The sequence below is a fragment of the Thalassophryne amazonica genome, chromosome 14 (genome assembly GCF_902500255.1).
Source record: "Thalassophryne amazonica chromosome 14, fThaAma1.1, whole genome shotgun sequence".
Classification (NCBI taxonomy): domain Eukaryota; kingdom Metazoa; phylum Chordata; class Actinopteri; order Batrachoidiformes; family Batrachoididae; genus Thalassophryne; species Thalassophryne amazonica.
Genome location: NC_047116.1, coordinates 94654472 through 94681201, shown reverse-complemented (window position 1 = coordinate 94681201; position 26730 = coordinate 94654472). Strand labels below are relative to the sequence as shown.

Sequence of the window (26730 nt, the reverse complement as noted above, 5' to 3'; positions counted from 1 at the left end):
AAGATGTATATGCGTAATCATATACACTCAACAAAAATATAAACGCAACACTTTTGGTTTTGCTCCTATTTTGTATGAGATGAACTCAAAGATCTAAAACTTTTTCCACATACACAATATCACCATTTCCCTCAAATATTGTTCACAAACCAGTCTAAATCTGTGATAGTGAGCACTTCTCCTTTGCTGAGATAATCCATCCCACCTCACAGGTGTGCCATATCAAGATGCTGATTAGACACCATGATTAGTGCACAGGTGTGCCTTAGACTGCCCACAATAAAAGGCCACTCTGAAAGGTGCAGTTTTATCACACAGGACAATGCCACAGATGTCGCAAGATTTGAGGGAGCATGCAATTGGCATGCTGACAGCAGGAATGTCAACCAGAGCTGTTGCTCGTGTATTGAATGTTCATTTCTCTACCATAAGCCGTCTCCAAAGGCGTTTCAGAGAATTTGGCAGTACATCCAACCAGCCTCACAACTGCAGACCACGTGTAACCACACCAGCCCAGGACCTCCACATCCAGCATGTTCACCTCCAAGATCGTCTGAGACCAGCCACTCGGACAGCTGCTGAAACAATCGGTTTGCATAACCAAAGAATTTCTGCACAAACTGTCAGAAACTGTCTCAGGGAAGCTCTTCTGCATGCTTGTTGTCCTCATCGGGGTCTCGACCTGACTCCAGTTCGTCGTCGTAACCGACTTGAGTGGGCAAATGCTCACATTCGCTGGCATTTGGCATGTTGGAGAGGTGTTCTCTTCACGGATGAATCCCGGTTCACACTGTTCAGGGCAGATGGCAGACAGCGTGTGTGGCGTCGTGTGGGTGAGCGGTTTTCTGATGTCAGTGTTGTGGATCGAGTGGCCCATGGTGGCGGTGGGGTTATGGTATGGGCAGGCGTCTGTTATGGACGAAGAACACAGGTGCATTTTATTGATGGCATTTTGAATGCACAGAGATACCGTGATGAGATCCTGAGGCCCATTGTTGTGCCATACATCCAAGAACATCACCTCATGTTGCAGCAGGATAACGCACGGCCCCATGTTGCAAGGATCTGTACACAATTCTTGGAAGCTGAAAATGTCCCAGTTCTTGCATGGCCGGCATACTCACCGGACATGTCACCCATTGAGCATGTTTGGGATGCTCTGGACCGGCGTATACGACAGCGTGTGCCAGTTCTTGCCAATATCCAGCAACTTCGCACAGCCATTGAAGAGGAGTGGACCAACATTCCACAGGCCACAATTGACAACCTGATCAACTCTATGCGAAGGAGATGTGTTGCACTGCATGAGGCAAATGGTGGTCACACCAGATACTGACTGGTATCCCCCCCCAATAAAACAAAACTGCACCTTTCAGAGTGGCCTTTTATTGTGGACAGTCTAAGGCACACCTGTGCACTAATCATGGTGTCTAATCAGCATCTTGATATGGCACACCTGTGAGGTGGGATGGATTATCTCAGCAAAGGAGAAGTGCTCACTATCACAGATTTAGACTGGTTTGTGAACAGTATTTGAGGGAAATGGTGATATTGTGTATGTGGAAAAAATTTTAGATCTTTGAGTTCATCTCATACAAAATGGGAGCAAAACCAAAAGTGTTGTTTATATTTTTGTTGAGTGTACATACACTGGGTTTTCCCACCCTGTGAACAATATTTTCAAAAACAAAATAAATCAAATTAAATAGCATCTTTATATTGTGATAAAAGCAGTGAAATAAATACATTTTGAGTGTGTGCACATGATTTTCATAGTAATATTGTAGAAAGTCCTCTTTGAAGGTGACACAGCGCTCCGCCCCCTCCGTCTCTCCCCTCCCCTTGGAAAACTCTGGCTCCGCCCCTGTTAAATCCTCAAAGGAGACAAATCAGCGAAACGTGTGAAGTTGCCACGAATGCAGATGTGGAATAAGATGTGGGGATTCAGATTAAGATGCACATTGTGCCTTTGTGTGTCCCTGTTCTTCACTCTGGGCTGTGTTTCGTCGACGGCAGAGGAAGTGAAGGAGGAGGTGAAGATTGAAGTTTTGTTCATGCCCGAAGAGTGCAGTCAGAAAAGTAAAAGAGGGGATATGATCAACGTCCACTACGACGGCTTCCTGGCTGAAGGTGGCTCTCAGTTCTACTGCAGGTAGGCCAAATTCCACAAAGAAGTCAGCAGAAAATAACTACTTTTTTCAATGCAACTAAAGTCTGTCCGCAGATTTTGCGCAATTTAGGTTCCATTAGTTATAATTATTTTGTTTAGGGTCTTTGTAATAAATCATTTTCAGACGTAATAAGGCCTTTGTGCTCTGAATGGGTTCTTGTGTTTAAAGGGGTCATATTATGCATCATTTAAGCATGCTGATGTCGGTCACTAACTGTACTAAAACATAAAAAATATGTTATCCTAATAAACATCTATTTATTTATTTAATATTACCGTTTGTGGTCATGGCTTTAAATGAAAACAAGCCCCTCGTCCACTCCTTCATTTCGAGTTTGCTGCTCTGCCAGATGTAACACTGAGAGGCTCTGATCAGGCTGCACACAGACAACAGCATTAACATCGCAACATAAAACTCTTTGTATATTCTGCCTAAAACTCTCATGAACATATGATCTGGGTTTTCAGACGTTATCGTTTTTTATGTGAACCTGTGAGAAGCTCAGGTTGTTTCTCTGTTATTTTCAATGGGAGTTGCTGTGAGCCGCGATCATTCCTGTACATGTTGTTCTGGGAAAGTGAAGTTTGCTCTTTAACGTCCTGATTATTGTCCTTTACAACACTGTTTGTCCTGTTTGTTCCACAGTAATATATATATATATATATATATATATATATATATATATATATATATATATATATATATATATATATATATATATATATATAATGTCTGAAATACATTTTGCAATTAATATATTCCACACAGGTTAAACGTAGCAGACACGGATTATTTGGAATATTTGTTTCAGCAAGTTTTCAGGGTGTCATGCAACAGTCTCTTTTTAACTTGATGAAAAGCATAAAAAATTACATTTTGGTCGTATAATGTTCATTTGCAGTTGTCATTGTAGTGTCTCAATGTTGTTTTGACTCCAGTGACTCTCTGGCACACAAAGGATTATGGGATATCTCAATAGTGCAAATGTTGCAAACAAAGTGCAGAATGGTTTAATGATCAGAGACAAGTCCAGACTTTGTGACCAGGCTTGGGGAGTAACGGAATACATGTAACGGCGTTACGTAATTAGGATACAAAAAAAGGTAACTGTATTCCACTACAGTTACAGAAAAAAAAGACGTATTCAGATTACAGGTATATTTAGTAAAAATGGGGATTAGTTCGCGGGATTACAATTTTAATGCATTTTATGATATTATCTGTATATATATTTTTTTTCTGTGAAACAAAAACGTCCCTTCATGGACAGTGACATGACGTCTCCTAACCGGGCAAAATATTGATGAAGTACCCGGATGTTAATGCATTTTCAATGGTGGTTGAAAATGCGACTGAACACACTCAGAAAAATGCTCGCAAAATACGTGTTAAAATGCCATTTTGACCTGGATATCGAGCCAGTAAAATTAACTTACATTAATGTGTCAGGAAAGTATGAAGCTTACTCTGACACACACACATTCTCAAATATTAGTGTTGAAAGTTACACAGATCTGCGCTGTTCAAGCTGATGAGCTGAGGCGTCCTGCTGCAGCTGTAGTTGTGTTCAATGCAGAGCGGCTCCTAAAACCATTACAACACATTTATATATTATATTTTTACACAACTGTCCTTAATTGACTGAGTTTCATTCATGAAGTCAGTGGTGTGTGTACACATTTCTATGTGTGGGTGTGACTGTGAGCAGCACAGTGCGGGTCATTATAACCTCATTATTTTACGGTGCAAATTAAAAAAAAAAACTCGCCAGTCTTGTCGAACAATTTTAATCACTGACGACAAGTATTTTAACTAGACATTGGTCTAGCAGTGGAAAATATCAACTAGTCATAAGTGAAGAGTTAATGGTCCGTGTCATCAGGTGACACAGGTACGGCAGGAGACATACAGCTGTTTATCATCCAAATATCACGGACAAAGTGACAAGAAGAACCAAAACCACTTACTTATGGAAGGAAATATTGTCTCCCTTGTTCCTCCGTTTGTGACTTTGTCAACATGCGCAGCGTTCCGGAGTATTCCACCTGTTTCTTGAACTTCTATGCACGTAAATCACTAACTTGCTTGGAATTAAAATGGCGATCACGCCTCCTTACTGACAGGATTTACTTAATGGTTTTCATTATGCTGTTGTTCTTATTTTGAAAGTTCAATAAGTGGACTGATGTGTTAAACATGGTGTGAATGCCATGTGAAAGACTAAAGTAAGATCATTTTACTGAACAAGTAGTAGACTTTTTTTGTTTGTTTTGTATATTGTTCTGCCACTTTTAATTACAAATTCATCCGCACACGCCTGAGTTTTCATTATCCTTCATTTGTTTGGCATTTTTGGTTGAAAATTTAGCAGGTGAACCCTGAGTATGTTTAAACCAATATTGTGGTGCTTTTAATTCATAATGTGAAGTAAAACAGAGCATGCCATGGAAAAGAAACAGTTTGATTTTTGCTTAATAAACTGTACTATGTGGTCAAGACTATTTATATGTAGTTTCTTTTGTCTGTATTAGCATATTTGATATTGGAGTAATCCAGAAGTAATTGAAAGTAGTCAAATTACATTACTTTAATATTATGGTACTTGGATTACGTTACTGACTACATTTTTCAACAGGTAACTAGTAACTGTATCAGAATACATTTTAAAGTAACCCTCTCAACCCTGTTTGTGACATATGTCACAGTGTCTTAAACAAGCTGTTTCAGGCCTCAGTTCTGCTCACAACACAGGAGTCTTGAACCTGTGACACTTTAAGTTGATTTTATCTGCCTATACTTGAATCCAGGGCTGTGGCTATTGAATATTTTTGGAATTGAGTACTCTACCGATTATTTTTTTGATTGATCAAGTAATCGGATAAAAAAGTAACGATATCGATAGTGCCAGGGCTCTCCCCAAGAAATGGATTCAACTTGGATTACACTGTAGAGTTATACACACACACACACACACACACATCTTCAACCACTTACCCAAGATCGGGTTGGTGGGGGGCTGGAGCCTATCCCAGCAGTCACAGGGCGTGAGGTGGGTTTCACCCTGGACAGGACGGTCTGTCACTGGGTCAAACACGTTCACACCTACAGACAATTTAAAGTTTCCAGTCCATCTAACCCCCGTGTCTTTGGATGTGGGAGGAAGCCAGAGCACCCGGAGGGACTCCACACAAACACGGGGAGAACACGCAAACTCCACACAGGAAGACCACAGGTGGGATTCGATCCCATGACCTTCTCGCTGTGCAGCAACAGTGGTAACCACTAAGCCAGTGTTATCCTGTAATCAGAGTTATCCAAGTGTAATCAGTTGTGGTTCATATCATCTGTATCTGATCACGGGTTTTATATCCTGATTAACAGATTTGGGTTTTTCCAGAATGCATTGTTTTGTCCTCTTTGTGTTTCAGTCGTTCAGATAAAACCGGTCACCCTCAGTGGTTCGTGCTGGGTGTCGGACATGTCATCAAGGGTCTTGATATCGGGTTGAAAGACATGTGTCCTGGAGAAAAACGAAAAATAACTGTTCCACCCGGCCTGGCCTTTGGAGAAACAGGAAAAGGTAAGTTTACCTGTAAAGTACGTGTCAAAGCTGCAGCTGCTGAGAGTTTATTATCCACACACACACAGAGGTTTTTGTCCTTTAAATAACAGTGTGTTTTTTAAGACAGCAGGTGATATGTGCATACTTAAACTCTCTGTTTGCTGGAATAAGCTGTGTTCTTGTCTGCTCTGTTTTGTTGTTGCAGCACGTGCTGTCCGTCTCCACACGGCATGTTCTCTCGGCACGTTTTCACGCATCTTCATGTTTGCACTTGTGTGAAGTATTTTCTACAAACCCCTTAACTTCTCTTCATGTTGGTGTTTATGAATGCAAAGGTCAGAAATTCTACATCTGTGATCACTTTTTGGACTTTTAACAGCGAGTGCATGCTGGTGTTCAGCTCACATCACCAAGTCTCTTCAATTCTTCCTCAGTTATAATCAGATAATTGTCTCATAACAAACACGTGCATGTTTGTTCCATCTTTTTACTGGATTACTAACATATGTTTTACTAATGTTGAGGTTTTTTTTTAGAATTTTGGTTTTGAAGCCATTAGAAATCCCTACTCAGAAAAAGTTGCCTGTTTTTCTTAATTCACTGCAACAATTAAAAATGTATAGCCACCTTGACACTTGTACGAATTTGAGTCCCGCACTGGCATAAAATCTTGCATGCCAACTTGTCCTAAACTGTGTGTAAGCTGTGCGAGCCTGCGTGCCAGTGCACAACAAAAATTTTGAAATGTTATTTATTTACATTTAATGTTATTTACTTATATTCGGGCAATACTACACTTAATTCTTAGGAAATTATTGCAAATGTAACCAAAATTTTTGCCAAATTGATACAATATTTGTAGACTACTAGTTGGAACAAGATAACACAAATAGCACTAATGTAGGTACTGATGCACACAGTCTTAAATTATAGATGACACTTGGCCCTGTCTGAACAGATCCGGTGCCGCCCAACGCCACAGTGATCTTTGAGGTGGAGCTCTTTTCCGTGACCAGGGGGCCGCGCAGCTTGGAAGCATTTGGAGAGATGGACATCGATAAAGACCGAAGTCTCACAAAGACTGAGGTAACTACGATATCTTAGAGGACAGAATGAAGTGAGCTTTCTAACCGCCGCTGACTCGTTAATGTGATGTCATGTTTTCATGATAGACAAGAATCCTCAACTGAGGTTTTCCTGTTGTATTATTTTCTATTTCAATTCCAAACTCAGGTGAACATGTGCTTATGTCATATTGAGGAGCTCTTCTGCTTGTGAACTTATTATCTGAAGTGAGTTATTTCATCTTGTGGTCCATCCGTCCCTCACTCGTGAACAAGACCCCGAGATACTTAAACTCCTCCTCCTGAGGCAAGGACACCCCACCGACCTGAAGAGGGCAAGGCACCTTTTTCCGGTTGAGAACCATGGCCTCGGATTTGGAGGTGCTGATCTTCATCCCGGACGCTTCACACTCAGCTGCAGACTGCCCCAGTGCATGCTGAAGGTCCTGGTTTGACGAAGCCAACAGGACCACATCGTCCGCAAACAGCAGAGATGAGATTCTGTGATGAGATTCTGTGAGATTCAAACCGGACCCCCTCTACACCCTGGCTGCACCTAGAAATTCTGTCCATAAAGATAATGAACAGAACTGGTGACAAAGGGCAGCCCTGGCGAGGCCAACGTCCACTGGAAACAGGTTTGACTTACTACCGGCAATGTGAACCAAGCTCCTGCTGCGGTCGTACAGGGACCTGATAGCCCTTAGCAAAGGACCCCAGACCCTGTACTCCTGGAGCACCCCCCCACAGGGCGCCTCGGGGGACACGGTCAAACACCTTCTCCAGATCCACAAAGCACATGTGGACTGGTTGGGCGAACTCCCATGAAACCTCGAGCACCCGATGGAGGGTGTAGAGCTGGTCCAGTGTGCTGCGACCAGGACGAAAACCACACTACTCCTCCTGAATCCGAGGTTCGACTATCGGTCGAATTCTCCTCTCCAGCACCCTGGAATAGACCTTACTGGGGAGGCTGAGGAGTGTGATCCCCCTGTAGTTGGAACACACCCTCCGGTCCCCCTTCTTAAACAGATGGACCACCACCCCTGTCTGGCAATCCAGGGGTACTGTCCCCGACCGCCACGCGATGTTGCAGAGACGTGTCAACCAGGACAGTCCCACAACATCCAGAGATTAAGGTACTCAGGATGGATTTCGTCCACCCCAGGAGCCTTGCCAGCAAGGAGCTTTCTGACCACCTCAATGACTTCGGCCTAGGTGATGGACGAGTCCGCCTCTGAGTCCCCAGTCTCTGCTTCCTCTTCGGAAGACGTGACAATGGGATTGAGGAGATCCTCAAAATATTCCTTCCACCGCCCAACAACATCCTCAGTCAGGGTCAACAGCTCCCCGACGGCACTATAGACAGTGTTGGCGGAGAGCTGCTTCCGCCTCCTGAGGCGTCGGACAGTTTGCCAGAATTTTTTTGAGGCCGACCGATAATCCTCCTCCATGGCCTCTCCGAACTCCTCCCAGACCCAAGTTTTTGCCTCTGCGACTGTACAGGCTGCAGCATGCTTGGCCTGCCAGTACCTGTCAGCTGCCTCCGGGGTCCCACCTACCAACAAAGACAAGTAGGACTCTTTCTTCAGCTTGACAGCATCCCTTACTTCCGGCGTCCATCACTGGGTTCGGGGATTGCCGCCACGACAGGCACCAGAGACCTTGCGACCACAGCTGCAGGCGGCTGCATCGACAATGGAGGTGGAGAACATGGTCCACTTGGACTCCATGTTTCCAACCTCCCCCGGGATCTGGGAGAAGCTCTCCCGGAGGTGGGAGTTGAAGACCTCGCTGACAGAGGGTTCTGCCAGTCGTTCCCAGCAGACCCTCACAATACGTTTGGGCCTGCCAGGTCTGACTGGCTTCCTCCCCTCCCAGCGGATCCAAGTCACCACCAGGTGGTGATTCGTCGACACCCGAGTGTCCGAGACACGTGGCCAAAGGTCAGATGATACGACTACAAAGTTGATCATCGACCTCCGGCTCAGGGTGTCCTGGTGCCACGTGCACTTATGGACACCCCTGTGCTCGAACATGGTGTTCATGATGGACAAACTGTGACTAGCACAGAAGTCCAACAACTGAACACCACTCTGGTTCAGATCGGGGAGGCCATGCTTCACCGATCGGACCGTCGTGGTGAAGAGAGAGCTGAGCAGGGGGGCAAATCTCTCGATTTACTGATCGATCTACGTTCCGACCCTCACCTATGGTCATGAGATTTGGCTCATGACCGAAAGAACAAGATCGCGAGTACAAGCGGCCGAGATGAGTTTCCTCCGCAGGGTGGCTGGGCGCTCCCTTAGAGATAGGGTGAGGAGCTCTGTCACTCGGGAGGAGCTCGGAGTCGAGCCGCTGCTCCTCCACGTTGAAAGGAGCCAGTTGAGGTGGCTCGGGCATCTTTTCCGGATGCCCCCTGGACGCCTCGCTGGAGAGGTGTTCCAGGCACGTCCCATTGGGAGGAGGCCCCGGGGAAGACCCAGATCACGCTGGAGGGATTACGTCTCTCAGCTGGCTTGGGAACGCCTCGGGGGAGCTGGGGGAGGTGTGTGTGGATCAGGAGGTCTAGGTGGCTTTGCTTGAGCTGCTGTCCCTGCAACCCGACCTCGGATAAGCGGAAGAAAATGGATGGATGGATGGATGGAGTTATTTCATATAAAATAAAACTAATCCACACACACATGGGTATTTTTGAAAATGGGGCGTCATTTCTCAAACATTGTGCTGGATTCATACTAGAAGTGTACGTATGAACAAAAGGCAAAAATGGTCTATAATAAAGTGACTTTTAAAATCATTCATACATATTCAATTGCTGCCAGAAAAGTCCTCTTTATAAATCACAGCACTTTGAACTGTGTGGACGGATCTGCCTCAGATCTCGCCCTCTACACGCCCACATTCAGTCACAAATGGGCGACGCTAAACACTTCACAAATATTCAAACACACATGAAGCCTGAAACGTGAACCTATCTTGGCAACCAAACCAGAAACCAGAGTGGCAAGAACCCTGGGTGTTATGATTGATGACCAACTGTCCTTCTTGGACATTGTTCCTTCTGTCTGTTTGCTGCTATTTAACATGAGGAAAATCAGATCATATCTAACACAATATGCCACCCAACACGTGGTAAAATTTCAGCTCGGTCACCGTAACCGTTCTGACAGGCCTCCTGCAAGGTGACGCCCTTTCAGATGAACTTGGTGACACGTGGTTTGCAGTAAACCCAAAAGGGACAACACCCTCCCCCTGACCACACTCCAGTGGCTGCCCATTGCCGCCTGTATCAAATTAAAGTCGTGGCTAAAGTGGGTTTGCACCCGTCTACTTAGATGCTCTCAAAAAGACTTACACTCACTGGCCACTTTATTAGGTACGCCTTGCTCGTACTGGGATGGGCCTTGTTTTACCTTCAGAACTGCCTTAATTCTTTGTGTCATAGATTCAACAAGGTGTTGGAAACAGTCCTTGGAGATGTTGGTCCATATTGACATGATGACATCACACATTCAATCAGTCTGCCCATTTTCTGACATCAACAAGATACTGGATATCTTCTCTTTTTCTGGCCATTCTCTGTAAACCCTGGAGATGGTTGTGTGTTAAAATCCCAGTAGATCAGGAGTGTCTGAAACACTCAGACCAGCCCGTTTCAAAGTCACTTAAATCCTCTTTCTTCTGATGCTTGGTTTGAACTTCAGCAAGTCATCTTCACCACGTCTAGATGCCTAAACGCATTGAGTTGCTGCCATGTGATTGGTTGATTAGCTATTTGTGTTAACAAGCAATTGAACAGGTGTACCTAATAAAGTGGTCAGTGAGTGTACGCCCACCCTTTAGTTCCTACATTCCTCCAAGGAGCGATGTCTGGCACTGCCATCCCTACATACAGGGCAATACAAACTATTCTCATTTGTGGTCCTCTGACGGTGGAAGAAGCTGCTAAATGCTCTCTGAGCTGAGTGCCTCTTAAAAACCTGGCTCTTGTCCTAATGTCTCTAAAAATCTTTTTTTTTTATGTGCAATGTAGTTACACTTATTTAAAAAAAGTTTTTTTTTTTTTTTTTTTTTTTAATGTGCCTTAAACATTTACACAGTCCTGCATGGCTCCAGTGTACTCTGACATATAAACAATGAGCATTTGTTTGCAGGTCAAAGCCTTCTTGAAAATGGAGTATGAAAGAGCCGGGACGACGCACGACGAACTTTTCTATGAGAAGATTGCGGCTGATATATTCCAAAAGAATGACCACGATAGAGACGGACTGATAAGTGCTCGGGAGTATAATATTTATGAGCACGATGAGCTCTAGGCTGTGAAATAGTTGAATGTTTGTCCTTTTTTGTAATTCATTTAGCTCAAAGATACAAGTGTTCTTCCGCTGTTAGACGTTAGTTTATAAGTTTCAGTGTCGTGTCAATATTTTTTAATGTCAAACCTGACATTCTGTTAGATTTTCCATAATTATAAAGTGAAACAAAACTCAAAGCAGTCAGATATTCTAATGCAATAAAGAACAGATGTGTTGATTTTTTTTTTTTTTTTTTTTAATTGGTGTCTAAGCCGCTCTTCTACCATCGCTCAGTTGTCCACAGGCCAAGCAGGTTTTTGGTACCACTTAAGGGCACTAATCAATACCCAGTATAGAGCTCCACCGTGACCGCCTACTTTTTTAAGGACTCCCATTCTGGATTAAAAAATCCCATTCATTCTCTCCATTGACAGGCCAGAAAATGTTAAAGCTGTACAGCCTCTGAGTTTTGTTTTTTTTATTTAGATTTAAGTCATAAAAATAATTTTCTTTGGTAATACAATAATTTTATTCCTTAACATTTAAATAAGGAATTCATAATATGTTGTTATGTTATATGTTATTGCCAGTATGATCAAAATTCACAGTCTGGAAAAAATGAATTTCTTCCCCTTAAGGGCAGAAATTCAGGCACTTAGATCAGGGGTGGGCAATCATGTGCCATAAAGGGCCGAGACACTGCAGGTTTTCCGTGCAACCAATCGCCTCAGCAGGTGATTTCATTAATGATCAGGTGTCTCAGCAGGTGATTTCATTGACAACCAGGTGTTTATGTGCAGAGCAGAAGCTCACCAGCAACCCACCTGCTGAGGTGATTGGTTACATGGAAAACCTGCAGTGTCTCGGCCCTCGATGCCCACCCTTGACTTAGATGGTCATGAACTTCATTTGGCAGCGATGTCATGGATCACATGGGGGCTTCCCCTGTGTTGTGCAACGGATGCTGGGAAGAAAATGGAGGAGAGTAAAGCTAAACGTTTTAGACTTGCTACATACCTACATTATAGTAAATGGACTGCAGTTTTATAACACTTTTCCATCTGCATCAGATGCTCAAAGCGCTTTACAGTGATGCCTCACATTCACCCCGATGTGAGGGTGCTTCCATACAAGGCACCCACTACACACCGGGAGCAACTTGGGGATTAAGGACCTTGCCCAAGGGCCCTTAGTGATTTTCCAGTCAGGCTGGGATTTGAACCGAGGATCATCTGGTCTCAAGCCCAACGCTTAACCACTAGACCACTATTATGATGCTTGAATTTTGGTAGAAACTAAATCTTGTCAGTTTTGTGAAATTTGAAAGGCCATACAGCTTTAAAGTGTTTTCAGCCTTTCGTATATATTTTGTAGATTAAGTTGTGTGTGTATAGTAAAAGTAGGACGTTGAGCCATGGGGAACCACAGGTTCTAGATGTGCTCGTTTGTACTACATACGAAGGACAGCTGACTTTTGGGGAAAATCTGTTTACAGTTATGATACATTTAAGTATTGACATATAACAATTTCTTGGTTTTTATGACAGTCTGTACTGAAGGTTTAATGTGTTTTCAGTTGTGTTCACTTTTCTAAAAATGAACTTTTGTCATTAGTAAGCTTTTCTGAAGCTGCTTAACCAGTACAATATTCCATGTAAAGAAGTTATGACTAACAAAAGTTTTATATTTGCACTGTGACAGTGTTCACATTAAATTTCTTTTTTGTTTAGTTTTGTTTTTTTGCCTGTGTGAGACACACATTTCTGCTGTTTTGTCCAGAGTGTGAACATGTTAATTCCGGGTTTGGGGTCACATGCAAACCGAAAATGTCCAGATTTGAATCTGCTGTCTGGGATGTTAGAGGATCGACAGACTGATGAATTCTATCAGGTCTGCAGCAACCTCACAGGCTTTTATTTTGACATACAGGCTCTTATTGTGGAAGTGCATATTGGTCCAATCACCTTGCTGTTTTCACGACTTGAATCCTCATGAAAAAATACATAAATGTCCCAAAGGGCGAAAATCAGCTGTTTCTGGATTTCTGTTGATGCTCTGGATGGACAAACACACAGAGGCCACGCCCCCTTTTATTATAAGGATAACGTACAGTACTTTGTTCCTGACTGCAGTCCTTGTTTGTGTTTACTTTCTGGCAGCATCTGCCACCTGATCTGTCACACACTCACACACCACATCTCCTGCAGCGAATGCGATCGTTTAGTGAACAGTTAATTCCAGCCGCACCATAACACAATTTGACAAAAGATGGCCAAGACTAAATAAAAGACGTAACCCTGTGTTGAGGTGGATATTCTGTTCGGCAGGGGGAGCCACTGAGCTGCTTAATTTCAGCAGCAGCATTTCGTTTCCCTTCTCTTAATTAACTGAATATGCACCAGTAGCCAAACCAGCTGGTTGCCCCGTGCTTCACTGGGTATAAAAATGTTTGCCTGATGTCTACCAATCACAGATGTTGTTGTTTCCATCTAGTATTGTGGGTAGTGTAGTTCTTTTCAGTAACATTGTAAATAAAGCACATTTTTCTTAAAATAAGGTTAATATAAGGCACACATTCCATCATTACACAACATTGCGGCTCTTAGTTTTTAATGGTTACAAGTTTTTTATCCTATAATCTAAATCTGCCTATGGATAATATGAATTGGATTTTTACTTCCGGAACCACACTGTTGAGCTGTGTACCGCACTCTACACAAAAATATTTCAGGGCCATTTCAAGGTAGCAGCTATAGCCAAGTTGGGGTCAGTGAAGAATTACACAGAGGTCAGCATTTACAAAAGCTCTAACGGGACGGCCGCCGTGCACTTTTGTGCACATCATGATATACTGAGGGTGGTTCAAAGTGTTGTTTAGTCACTTAAGTGGTACCACTTGGGTCAAAACTGGCTTCAGGCTCATGTACGATTTGAAACTTTTGATACTTTACATTAAACAGCAATGAAGAACAAAAGCAAAATAATTTTCATGTCAACAACACTAAGGGCCCCATCTTGACCATCTATGGCACATGGTTAAAAACGGCATAGCACAACTGTATTTGGGGCGTGTCCAACACCTCTGTGCTATATATGTGGTGCCTAATGTGAAAACAAAGTAAGTCACAAGGTGCAGCTGGGTTTTATTTATTCACTTAATTAGTATTTTGGGCAAAACATGACATAAACCAGTCAAAGCAGTAAGCAAAAGTTCTTTTCTAATTAAAGCAACAAGTACAGGATAAAGGTTGCTACTTACAGCCTTAAAGAAAGATAGAAGAGAACTCAATCCCAGGTGTGAACTGGGCCCAGGGCTAACCCAACCTGAACCCAGCTCTGACCCGGCTCAGTTCCCTTGTTACCTTAAAGAAGGATGCATGTTCTGTGGTTTTAGGAAAAATGTCTTCTTTTAATACACAACTTGAATGAATGATCTATTTAATCCTTATTTAGATTCATCCCTCATCATGCAGACAGAAGAAATGATTGGGTCACTGCTGATGTGGAACAAAATGGTTTTTTCCACGTCAAGCATCGTCTCCTGCGCTTGCGGATTTGTTCTTCCTGGCCAGCTTTTATAAGCAATAAGTCAAAAAACAATAAATGCTATCATCTTTAAACTTAACGAATTAAAAGATCATGAGGACGAAGTGATTAGACACCTAAATGTAATGTCCCATTGATGTGACTGACACCTGCTGGATGTGGAGTGTAACAGCAGGAGGAAATTTGATGCCCATGTTGGGAACAACTACAGGATGAGATCTAGAAGCTAGAATTAAAGAACACACGTGTGGCAGGAAAAGAGCTTTAAAATGACACAAAAACCAGCGCTGTAGCTGATAGGTCTTTAAAGTCATGAGAGTGTGCTAATTAGCTGAAACATCGCTAGTCTGTTTCTCCCGATATGTTCCAAAATAACTTTTTATTGAGAGACGTGATTGTTTTCTCTGACATTTTCCTGTTAATTACAAACATGGAATTACTGGTCATCATATCAAGAATAGCAGCTGTGACACAGATCACATGATCAAGATAAACAAACTGAATTTCAGTTTCTGACATTTAAACCAGGTTTTTTTTTTTTTTTTTGCATAAGGTTCAAATATGGTCACAGCCGCCCATGTGGGAATTCCTCAAAATGTAAAATGACATGTTTATATCATTAAACTGTCACGTGCTGAAGTGTTGTTTCCTGACTTGAAGTTACTTTTCCTTCGACCTACACCCTCTCGCGTTGCTACTTGCAGTGTTTTTCAGTCATTTTCATTTGTAAACTATTATTTGTTAACTGTAACAAACTGATTTTGGCATTTGATGGTGCAGGGACAAGAGTGTCCAGTTTGGTGACCTCAGAGTTGCATCTCTGCTTTTTGCAGATGATGTGGTTCTGTTGGCTTCATCAGGCTGTGCCTTCTGATGTGCACTGAGCTGGTTTGAGACTGAGTATGAAGTGACTGGGTTGAGAATCAGCACCTCCAAATCTGAGACCATGGTCCCCTCTGGGTCAGGGGGAAAGTTACTGCCCCAAGTCGAGGAGTTTAAGTATCTTGTAGATACATGAGCTCTCACAGCCCACCAGGGTGCCGTGGCCCGCATTTTGTAAACCACTGCCTTGCACAATTGACAAATGCTGAGTGGCCTTGACATTCGATCAGTTCTGTCCACAACTAAGCCACTTCATCCTTAGCTGGTCTCCAGAATTACCAGCACTCCTACATTCACAACTATAAGTTGTTCCTGTGAATAGAAATACTGTCCGTCCATGTGTTCGGCAAAACCTTCTGCATCCTAAAACTCAAGAACTGTAAAACTCAAAATCGAAACTTTTATACATTAATACTAGAAGGTCAAAGATCTGCCTGCCAAAAAATAATTTAAAAATCATGCATTTCTGATGTTTTTAAGCCTTTATTGCAAAGTTTTGTGTTTCAAGTAGGAATTGTACAGATGACTTGAAAATCTCACATTGTCCACTAGATGGTGACAAAAGCTGCTAAAATATGCAGCAATGTGTCGACTGTTTAGTTAACTGAGACCAAAAACTTTTACTTGTGTACTAATTTATTTATCTACACATTAAAAAAACTGTTCAGATAGAAATGCAAACAAACCAATTTTGTATGCTGAAAATTGTTTAGTTTTAATTTCCAAAGTTACTGAAAAAATACAACAAAATGCTTCTACAAAGTAAAATAAAAAATATAGATATAAAAGGTATGCTGGACATATTGGCACTGATTAATTTACAGTAAATCACCACTTTCACACCAGTCAGGGAATGAAGACGAGCATTTCACAAGCATGAAGCAATAAAGGTTTCATTGTGCACGGCTTCTCTATTATATCTGTATATTTTTTATTTCACTTTTAAAAAAAAGATCTTGTTTCTGTTCAAAAACTTTTTTCTTTTCATTATACAAAACTGATTTGTTTTCATTCATTTCTGAACACATTTTAAAATGAATACTTCTTGAAATACAGTGGAGAATGTTGTGTATTTTGTTGCAGTGTTATGTGAAGTGTGTGTGTGTGTGTGTGTCTGTGTTGCTTAACAGAACTGGAGCAAAGTTCCTGTCAAGTCACTGTCACGTTTTGGTGCGACAAGTGCCAAGACAGCCTGCAGCCATGATCGTATGAACCGGGTTTAGGGGCTGAACTTGACGTATAATCAGTGACTTCACAGTTTAGTAACGTTTGCGCATAAGTGTTTAGTAATATTGGTAATCACATTAAAATCCGGTGAACACGGTAAGAATTACAATATCAGTGTATATCATCCAAATTTGAACAGAGAAAAACATGTTAAAATAGATGTCAAATTTAAACTAGCATGCCAGAAGGCACATGGGAGATTCAAGCCTGGATTTGGTGTTTTACCGACTGCTACTAATGCAACAAAGTCATCCAAACGGTTTCACCAGTCACATCTGCAGCAGCCTGTAACCTCCTTCACAGATGTGATGGGTGTTTTGGTGTCTTCCCTGTGCTTAATAATAATAATTCAATGAGTGTCTGGCCGCCTCATTCGTGCTTTGGTATTTTTATTTTGTGTAGTATATCATATTGTAGAGATTTACAAAACTGAGATTTTAACGGGAATAACTTTTAAAATTTCAACAGAGCAGCCTGACATAAAAAAAGTGATGTCATAAAAATTTTATGACATCACATTAAAACAAAAGTGATGTCATAATTTTAAATACAAAAAAAAAATAAGATAAAAAAAATCACAGATAACTCCTCTGGGTAAGTGGGGGACAAATCCTTGCTGCAATATTGTATGTATCCCTGGTGGAGTGAGTCAGCTGTGACTCATACTGGAGTGATATTAGTGGAGCAAATAACTGAAGCAATACTTCACATGGTGATACAGGCACCAAATCCAGCACAAATTCTCCTTAGACATTACTCTTTTGAGAAAAAAAAACAAAAAACAAAACAAAACAAAAAAAAACACAACGGGCCACTTGAATTTTCAATAGGCGGCCACGTAGGTATCAATTGAAGAATTACATAGGGGTTAAAATATAAAAGTGCTCCAATCATATTGAAAACTATACCACATTATTTGTCTGATCATAAAGATTCCAAAAAGGTATAGTTTGGACTATCTATGCCTGAATATTATGGAGTTATGGGGTAAAAACCTTAAGAATAGTGACAAAGGTCAATTTCAGTTTATATAGGGGTCAAAAGTTAAAGACAAATAATGTGGTATAATTTTCAACATGACTGGTGCATTTTTATATTTTGACCCCTATGTACAGTGAGCAAAATAAGTATTTAATCACCTACCAACCAGCAAGAATTCTGTCTCACACAGACCTGTTAATTTTTCTTTAAGAAGCCCTCTTATTCTGCACTCTTTACCTGTATTAATTGCACCTGTTTGAACTTGTTACCTGTATAAAAGACACCTGTTCACACACTCAATCACACTCCAACCTGGCCACCATAGCCAAGACCAAAGAGCTGTCTAAGGACACCAGGGACAAAACTGTAGACCTGCACAAGGCTGGGATGGACTACAGGACAACAGGCAAGAAGCTTGGTAGAAGACAACAACTGTTATGATTATTTATTAGAAAGTGGAAGAAACACAAGATGACTGTCAGTCTCCCTCGGTCTGGGATTCCATGCAAGATCTCACTTTGTGGGGTAAGGATGATTCTGAGAAAGCTCAGAACTACACAGGAGGACCTGGTCAATGACCTGAAGAGAGCTGGGACCACAGTCACAAAGATTACATTAGTAACACATGATGTTGTCATGGTTTAAAATCCTGCAGGGCAGCAAGGTCCCCCTGCTCAAGCCAGCACATGTCCAGGCCCGTTTGAAGTTCACCAGTGACCATCTGGATGATCCAGAGGAGGCATGGAAGGTCATGTGGTCAGATGAGACCAGAATAGAGCTTTTTGGAATCAACTCCACTTACCATGTTTAGAGGATGAGAACAACCCCAAGAAAACCATCCCAACCGTGAAGCATGGGGGTGGAAACATCATACTCTGGGGGTGCTCTTCTGCAAAGGGGACAGGACGACTGCATCGTATTGAAGGGAGGATGGATGGGGTCATGTATTGTGAGATTTTGGCAAACAACCTCCTTCCCTCAGTAAGAGCATTGAAGATGGGTCATGGCTGGGTCTTCCAGCATGACTATGACCCCAAACACAGCCAGGGCAACTAAGGAGGGGCTCCGTAAGAAGCATTTCAAGGTCCTGGAGTGGCCTGGTCAACCTCCAGACCTGAACTCAACAGAAAATCTTTGGAGGGAGCTGAAACTCCAAACCTGAAAGATCTAGAGAAGATCTGTATGGAGGAGTGGACCAAAATTATTTTAATTTATTTTATTTATATAGCGCCAAATCACAACAAACAGTTGCCCCAAAATCCCTGCTGCAGTGTGCAAACCTGGTGAAAAACTACAGGAAACATTTGACCTCTGTAATTGCAAACAAAGGCTACTGTACCAAATATTAACATTGATTTTCACAGGTGTTCAAATACTTATTTTCAGCAGTAACATACAAATAAATTATTAAAAAAAATCATACATTGTGATTTCCGGATTTTTTTTTTTTTTTTAGATTATGTCTCTCACAGTGGACATGAACCTAAGATGAAAATTTCAGACCCCTCCATGATTTCTAAGTGGGAGAACTTGCAAAATTGCAGGGTGTTCAAATACTTATTTTCCTCACTGTAATTCTTCAATTAACCCCTACGTGGCCACCTATTGAAAATTCAAGTGGTCGTTGTTTTTTCAAAACAGTAATATCTAAGGTGTACATTTGCCAAATCTGGTGCTTGTATCGGCATTTGAAGGATTCCCCTGTAAATATTCTGTTATCTGCTGCACTATATATACTGTAGGTGCATCTCAAAAAAAAATTTAAATGCCATGAGAAGTGGATTTTTTTTTTGTCATGTATTTCAGAAAGTGAGCATTTTATGCATTCTAGAAGGTTTAAAGCTTTTTTAACTTTAACTTTGATAATTATGGCCTACAGCCCAAAAAACAAAATATGTGCATCACAAAATATTAGAATAATTCATACTTCACTCATAGCACTTGCAGCCAGTCTGTACGTGGCGGCTCTTGATGCTCTGACTCCAGCCTCAGTCCACCCCTTGCGAAGCTCCTCCATGTTATTGAATCAGCTTTGCTCGACATCCTCTCAAGGCTGCGCTCGTCCCTGTTGCTTGTGCACATATTCCAACAACACTTTTCGCTTTCAGTCAACTTTCTACGTATATGCTTTGATCCAGCTCTCTGAACATCCAGCTCTCTCAGCAGTGACCTGTAGTTGACGCTCCTAAACAGTGCAGCGTAGATTACACTGTGGTATTTTACCGCAGTTATACTCTCTGAGCATCTCTGAGTGATGAAGCAGGTTTTCCTCAGTTTGTTATCTTCATCTTGATTGAAGGCGGTCTGATTGCTGCGGCTCTCACCTCGGCTGTTATGTCCACACCCAGCGGCGCCCTAAAACAATATTCAGTACGTCGGTAACACATGTTGATAAGAGCTTTTGTCAGTGTTATAACAACCACGTTATCAACTATATATATATATATATATATATATATATATATATATATATATATATATATATATATATATATATATATATATATATATATATATATATGTTGGAGTTTGAGAATAGAACCAGTCAGTTTGTTTTTTTCCCCACTGCCGACTTACTTTGGCTCATATCGCACATCCACGTGTGGAGGCAGGATCCCCGCCCCTTCTTTTAGACGCTCCACACCATTCCTAATCAAAGAAAAAAGATGACCAGACTCCACAGGATGTCAAATCTGATTGGTTGTGCTGATGGTCCAAACACTGTCCTCACCATGCAATCATCACTCCATTGTCCATGCACAACCTGGCTGGAGGACAAAGCAGTTGTAATCCCGTGGTCTCAGTGATAATAGTTAAAGCCTTGCGGATGTACTGATTGCTAGCAACTCCACCAGACACAACCTGGCAAAGAAAACATTTTTGTGATCAAAGATTCAAACTTCCTTTTAGATTCACGCTGTTATAACTGAAATGGTCTCTGTTTACTCACGTTTCAACTGAAGGCATTTGAAATGTTACCACGAAAAGACATTTTTCTCCAGTGAGCAAACTTGTGAATGTTGCTAAAACTTTGGTTTTCGGACAGCGGTGTGTGGACAAGGGGGAAGCTAAGAGCTTTATGCTAAAATGTAAACAAACCAGCTCGTCGTGTTATTGACGTGGCAGTGTGCACGCGCACACAGACAAAACACACGTTTAAAAAACTATTTTCATCAAATAGTTTGTTTAAAAACAATAAAAGAAAAAGAAAAAAAAAACAGGACCAGGAGGTTAAAGGAGAAGCTCGACATTGTTCAATCTCTGCTCTATTTCAAGATGTATTAGGGTCTTTTCACTCAGGTTGCTACAATTAATCATTAAACATCTATTTTATCCAAGTTCTTTGACTTCAGTTTCTTAATATTTTCTGGTTTATTTTGTGGACAAAACAAGACATTTGTAGGCATCATCTTGAGCTTCATGTAACACAACTAATTGATTGAAGAACCAATTCGGTAAATAATCCTTAGTTGCAGCTCTACGTTTCACTCAGGACAGAAAATTAATTGTTGCATTATTGATTCAAAACACAAACACCACCAATTAATATGACTGAGCTGGGCAAAAAGAACTAAGCAAACACTGCTTCTTGTCACCACTGAATGAGCTAAAATTTCAAAAGTCTCCAGTTGCACAGACACTTTGCATGCCAAGATAAATATGTGCATCTTTATACTTATGAACATAAATAAAATTATTAAGACAACCAATTACAGAGTTAGCCGTTTACCTTAGGGAGCTGTCCTCCCCTGGTGATGCTGTCCACTGAGTGACTTCTGAGGAGCTCGTTCATACAGAATGAGCACTTCCCCTCTTAGCTGGGAGCTACACTGGGGTCGCCTAATTATCTGCACCAACAATCGGCCAGGTCGATAATCATTCAAACCGTAACACATATACGAGTATATCGGCCTGGATGATAATCGGCACTGATAATTGATCGCCCCTAATATTTTTGCACCATATAATAACAATAATTAACCTGTTAGTCCGTGCTGTTGTTTGCGCCCTTAATCAATAATCCGCTGATTTAATTTGTGTGCCAAATGATGCATGCTTCTCCTTTAATGCCAGTGGAAAAAGTAAATATATGTCCAGTGACATAAAAACAAAGACTGGAATAATCCACTCACCAAGGTGGGACTGCATGATGGCAGCAGGTAATTCTGCTTACAGAACAAGATGGCACGATGAGTGCGCTTGGCAAGATGACAGGCAACTGTGTGCTGTATAGCAGCTGCAATGTCGTTCACACATGATAAAAGTGTCCCTTTTTCTACACCTAGAGGGATTGAACAATACAAAGAAGGATCATCAGCATACCTGGAGATTTTATTTAGATATCTTCCGTAAATAAGTCCTGAGGCCCATCAGTAGGATTAACTTGCATGAAGCGGATGACCGTCTCCAGGTCCTTCTGGATGGGATACCAGATGGAAACTGGTTACTTCCCCAGCCAAGGTTGGTACCCATTTACAACTGGGTGGACGGGGAGGTGATGGTCTAGAGCTTAAAGTGTTGGGCTTGAGATCAGAGGAGCCTCGGTTCAAATCCCAGCCTGACTGGAAAATCATTAAGGGCCCTTGGGCAAGGTCCTTAATCCCTTAGTTGCTCCTGGTGTGTAGTGAGGACCTTGTATGGCAGCACCCTGACATCGGGGTGAATGTGAGGCATTGATGTGTAAAGCGCTTTGAGCGTCTGATGCAGATGGAGAAGCGCTATATAAATGCAGTCCATTTATCATTTGGACTGGGACAACTCTTAATCCCACTGAGTTAACTGCTCAACATAGTTTATCTGTTTGAGAAGATATTTATCATTAAACTCTCCAAACCCAAACCCATTGACAGTTTAATGATACCTGTTTGAACCACTGCCATCAGGCAAACGGTACAAGACGTTGAAAACAAGAACAGATTGAAAAATGTTTATTTATGCTAGAGCCATGTGTACACTTAAAGCAAATGTGAAATAATTCCTTTTATTCAGCTGATGTTGGGTGTGATTGGCTTTAAAACATCTACTCATTTAGTATTACAATTAGTTTTTAAACTTTTAATCATTTAGTTTCAGATTGGTATTTATTAATGTGTATATGCACATGGAGCTGAGACTTTTTTTATTTCATTGTGCTTATAGTACAGTGACAATAAAGATATATTAATATTAAAATGAACTTAAACTAGCATGTTGCACGTGGGGATCCACAGGCTCTAGATTGGGTCGTGTTTATAAAAAAGGTAGCTGACATTTTTCAAGGCTGGTAATAAATTATGTAGTTTCTATAATGATTTTAACTGATAGTGCAAGAAATTAAAATAAAAGTTTTGTGAATTATTTTATTAATTTGGCACATTTAGTTGATATCATGTTTTACAACTGGCAAGGTTGAGATAATTCCTTTGTTCAGACCTCATCTGGTTACCAGGGACTAATTAATGGTGATATATCAACATCTATCCTCGACCCAAAATACATAAACATACCAAACGGCAAATGCCAGCTCTCCCCAGTTTCTTCCTGATCTAAGGTACACATGCGCAGACATACAGAGACCACTTCCTTTTTAATATACAGTAGAATGTCAACTTTTTACTCCTCTTACCTTCTTCAGCCTCTTTATTCCTGATTAACCGTGTAACCTGACTCTGTAAGCCAGCAAAAGAAAAGCAGCAGTCATAAATTTGCCCCAAAGGTGTCGTGAGGGGAAACTTTGTCCTGTCGCCATCCTTTGCAAGAAGTTCTATCGCTTGACCTCCACTTAGTGTGGAACACTGTGGGTGCTTTATGAGGGACAAACGTCTCGCCACCTGTGAATCCACATATAAACAACAATTGGTTGGATAATGATGTTGAAGTCACAGAATAATATCCACAACCACTCTGAAGGTCTTACTTTATCCAAGATGTCCCCTGGCGCTGAATCCAGCGAATGACCAAGCAGCAGGAAGTCACTGACTCCTCGGGCCACAGCGAGAAGACAGTGCCCTCCAGAAATGAGGAGAACCAGAAATGGGAAGGGGACAGGCTGGAGCATGCGGATGGTCAAGGCGTGAGCTTCCATGTGGTGGATGGGGATGAAGGGCTTGTTGTGCTGCCTAACAAAGTTCAGACTGAAGTCCACACCAATCCCCAAGCTCAGGGCCAAGCCTGGCATCACTGTGGTGGCCACAGCTGAGAGCTGGTGTTCGCTCACACCGCTCCTCTCCAAAGCCTCCTGGACTACCCGCGAAATGTTCTCCATGTGGAGTTTCTGGGCCACTGCAGGAATGATGCCACCGGTTCTGCAGCATTCAAACAAGAAAACATTAAAATAATAATAAATACTATGAAAGGTACAGTTACAATGATTCATCAACTAGTAAATGAAATCGACAACTATTTTAAAAAATATTTACTTTTTTAACTTCAGCTTCTTAAATGTGAATCTTTTCTGGTTTATTTTATGAGCTGCTTCACTCTTATCTGGTTGTAAACTGAATATCTTTGAACTGTGAACAAAATGAGATGTATGAAGGCTTCATGGAAAACATTCAGTCATTTTGTGCTGCTTAGGGTCATGGTGGAGGCAGACTAAACAGCTCATCCCACACTTCCCTATCCTCTGCCAAGTCCTCCAACTCTTCCCAGTGGGATCCCAAGGCCTTCCCAAGCCATCTGGGAAATATAATCCCTCCAACATGTCCTGGGTCGTCCCTGGAGCCTCCTCTGAATTGGACGTCCATGGAAGACCTACCTAAGGAGATGACCAGGGGGCATCCAAACCAAGCGCATGAAACACTTCAGCTGGCTCCTTTCAGCATAAAGAAGCACTGACTGTACTCAGACTCCCTCCTGGACAGTGAAACATCTCACCCTGTCCAGGAGTGTAAACCCAGATACATGAAGGAAGAATCTCATTTCTGTCGCTTGTATTTGCAACCTTATTCTTTTGATCATTACCTAAAATTCATGACCATGGTGAAGTAGGAGAGTAAATCTACTGTTAAATTAAGAGCCTCGCTTTCTGGCGCAGCTTCTTCACCACAACGGTCCAATACATTTATAAAACATTGGACACCGCCCCAATCCTTCTACAGCACTGATTGATATTTTGCACCCCTTTTTGGACATTTACATAGCTAACAACTAATCAAGAAAATAATCAATCTACTAATCAAGTATGAAAATATTCATTAGATGCAGATCTATAAGTATTTTGGACATAGACCCTTTTTGTGTGATTTTGCTTCTGTAACAAAAATATCACATTATTTTCAGATGCCATAATTGTATAATTATAACTGTTTTCAAAAACTGTGAGTGAACAATAAGACAAGTGAGGAAAACCACCAAGACACACATAACACCTCTGAAGGCGTTATAGGCTTCTATGGCTGTGACGGGAGAAACCTTTAGCTGGTGCTCAACCAATTAACACAGCTTCACGGAGGAGAAGCAAAGAGAAGGACTTCTGTGAATATTTCAGAGTTTGCCAGAAGACACATGGGTCCACTGTCCAGCCCAGTCCCCGCTTGACTGTGGCCTTTAAACTCCAATGTGGTGGTGCTGACGGTCCCAAAGCTGACTGGAACCCACCTAAGATGGACTTCTTTCTGAGAATGCAGCGACTCTCCCAGGACCGATCCGACCTCGTCGACCACAGCGGCTCCGGTATCATCACAGCTCGTCTCTACGCCCAGAACCAGCCGGGAGCCAAAGCCTTTACCTAACCAACACCGCCGCAAACTCACTACTCTGGAAGACAGCATAGTTCAAGCGTAGTTCAGACATCAGCTTCGTCAATAAACAGAGTAACAAGTCAGTAAAGTTTTCACTGATGTTAATTTTTTTTTTAAAAACTCGAGGCGGTCAAACGGTGTCGCAGGTTAATAATTCCGTCTACAAACAAAGTTCGCAACATGCTAGGTGCTAACCATACGGCTGGAGGAAAAACCGCTGCAATATGTATATAAAAAAAAAAAAAAATCCAGATATTTTAGTAACAACACGTTAACAGAGAAAACGGCAAAAACACTTAAAAAACAAAAATTCGGTAACAGCTTTTGTGCTTGCTCCACCCCCTTCTTCTTATTATTATTTTAATGGTGGTTGCAAGTATGCAAACGGTGCAATACCGCCACCAATCAGTAGGGAGTTGGAATCGTGTATATATTGCAAGATTTAACCAAAGGATTTTTGTTTCTTTGTTTTGTTATTCTTTGTTTGTGTGTGTGTGTGTGTGTGTGTGTGTGTGTGTGTGTGTGTGTGTGTGTGTGTGTGTGTGTGTGTGTGTGTGTGTGTGTGTGTGTGTGTGTGTGTGTGTGTGTGTGTGTGTGTTTTGCATAATCACTGTTACTGTTGGGCCACAAAGGAAGCACTTTTTGTCTTACCCTCTGTATTCAATATAATTGTGTTATATTTAAAATACCTATTTGTGTTAATATTTACTTTGTTTATACGAATAAAAGTCAGTCAATTGTGATGTCGGTTGACATTTAGAGAAATTGAATTTCATCTACATTTTCTTATTTGAACTATTTATTTATTTAAAAGGAACATGCTGACATTTACAAAAGCAAAAATAAATACAAAAAAGTGCCAGGTGACCACACAAAACAACAATTTAACGCTAAATATAGAAATTCAAACAAAATCCACTGAGTTATAAGAAAATAAATAAAACGGAAAAGAAAAGCCCTTCAAAGTGACAAATCAAAACAATTATATATGTTATTGATTTTCAACTTGTTTCCATTTGGGGAAGATTTAAGAGTATAAAGGTGGAAATTAAAGTCGGACATAAAATAATTTAAAATCTCATTGCTACTTGCATTTTGAAATGTCATATAAATGATCAGAAAATGCATAATAAAGAAATGGTCTCTACAAGAATTTAAATAGTTAACAAATACAAATATAACATTTTCAAAAGAGAACTTTCATAAAATGGCCCACATCACACAAATGCATATATATATATGTTTTTTGCCTTTAGGATAGGCTTCCTGTACAGTAGG

At 41.4% G+C, this 26730-nt stretch overlaps 2 protein-coding genes across 2 annotated transcripts; one reads left to right on the top strand and one right to left on the bottom strand.

The window, feature by feature from the left end:
• The first annotated feature begins 1899 nt into the window (after nt 1-1899).
• Nucleotides 1900-11220, top strand: fkbp7 (FKBP prolyl isomerase 7). Its single transcript, XM_034186896.1, has 4 exons — nt 1900-2152; nt 5600-5751; nt 6692-6819; nt 10955-11220. The coding sequence occupies exons 1-4, from the start codon at nt 1917-1919 to the stop codon at nt 11114-11116; spliced, it is 678 nt and encodes a 225-aa protein (XP_034042787.1). The 5' UTR covers nt 1900-1916; the 3' UTR covers nt 11117-11220.
• An 8196-nt stretch (nt 11221-19416) lies between these two features.
• On the bottom strand, nt 19417-25778 carry osgepl1 (O-sialoglycoprotein endopeptidase-like 1). The gene is made up of 7 exons (XM_034186877.1): nt 25310-25778; nt 23628-24015; nt 23337-23541; nt 21865-22013; nt 20463-20593; nt 20309-20380; nt 19417-20086 (listed from the first exon to the last, which is right to left on the bottom strand). Exons 1-7 carry the CDS (start codon nt 25480-25482, stop codon nt 20002-20004), a joined length of 1203 nt encoding a protein of 400 aa, XP_034042768.1. The 5' UTR covers nt 25483-25778; the 3' UTR covers nt 19417-20001.
• Between the last annotated feature and the right edge of the window lie 952 nt (nt 25779-26730).

Bases quoted from the DNA above. Each gene is read 5' to 3' on its own strand.
- fkbp7 (XM_034186896.1), top strand. From the start codon at position 1,917: ATGCAGATGTGGAATAAGATGTGGGGATTCAGATTAAGATGCACATTG. The intron at 2,153-5,599 runs GTAGGCCAAATT...TTTGTGTTTCAG, and splicing joins GGCTCTCAGTTCTACTGCAG to TCGTTCAGATAAAACCGGTC. The intron at 5,752-6,691 runs GTAAGTTTACCT...CTGTCTGAACAG, and splicing joins CTTTGGAGAAACAGGAAAAG to ATCCGGTGCCGCCCAACGCC.
- osgepl1 (XM_034186877.1), bottom strand. From the start codon at position 25,482: ATGCTGTCTTCCAGAGTAGTGAGTTTGCGGCGGTGTTGGTTAGGTAAA. The intron at 22,014-23,336 runs GTAAGAGGAGTA...CAATCCCTCTAG, and splicing joins GAATAAAGAGGCTGAAGAAG to GTGTAGAAAAAGGGACACTT. The intron at 20,594-21,864 runs GTGAGTGGATTA...TTTCTTTGCCAG, and splicing joins CATCATGCAGTCCCACCTTG to GTTGTGTCTGGTGGAGTTGC.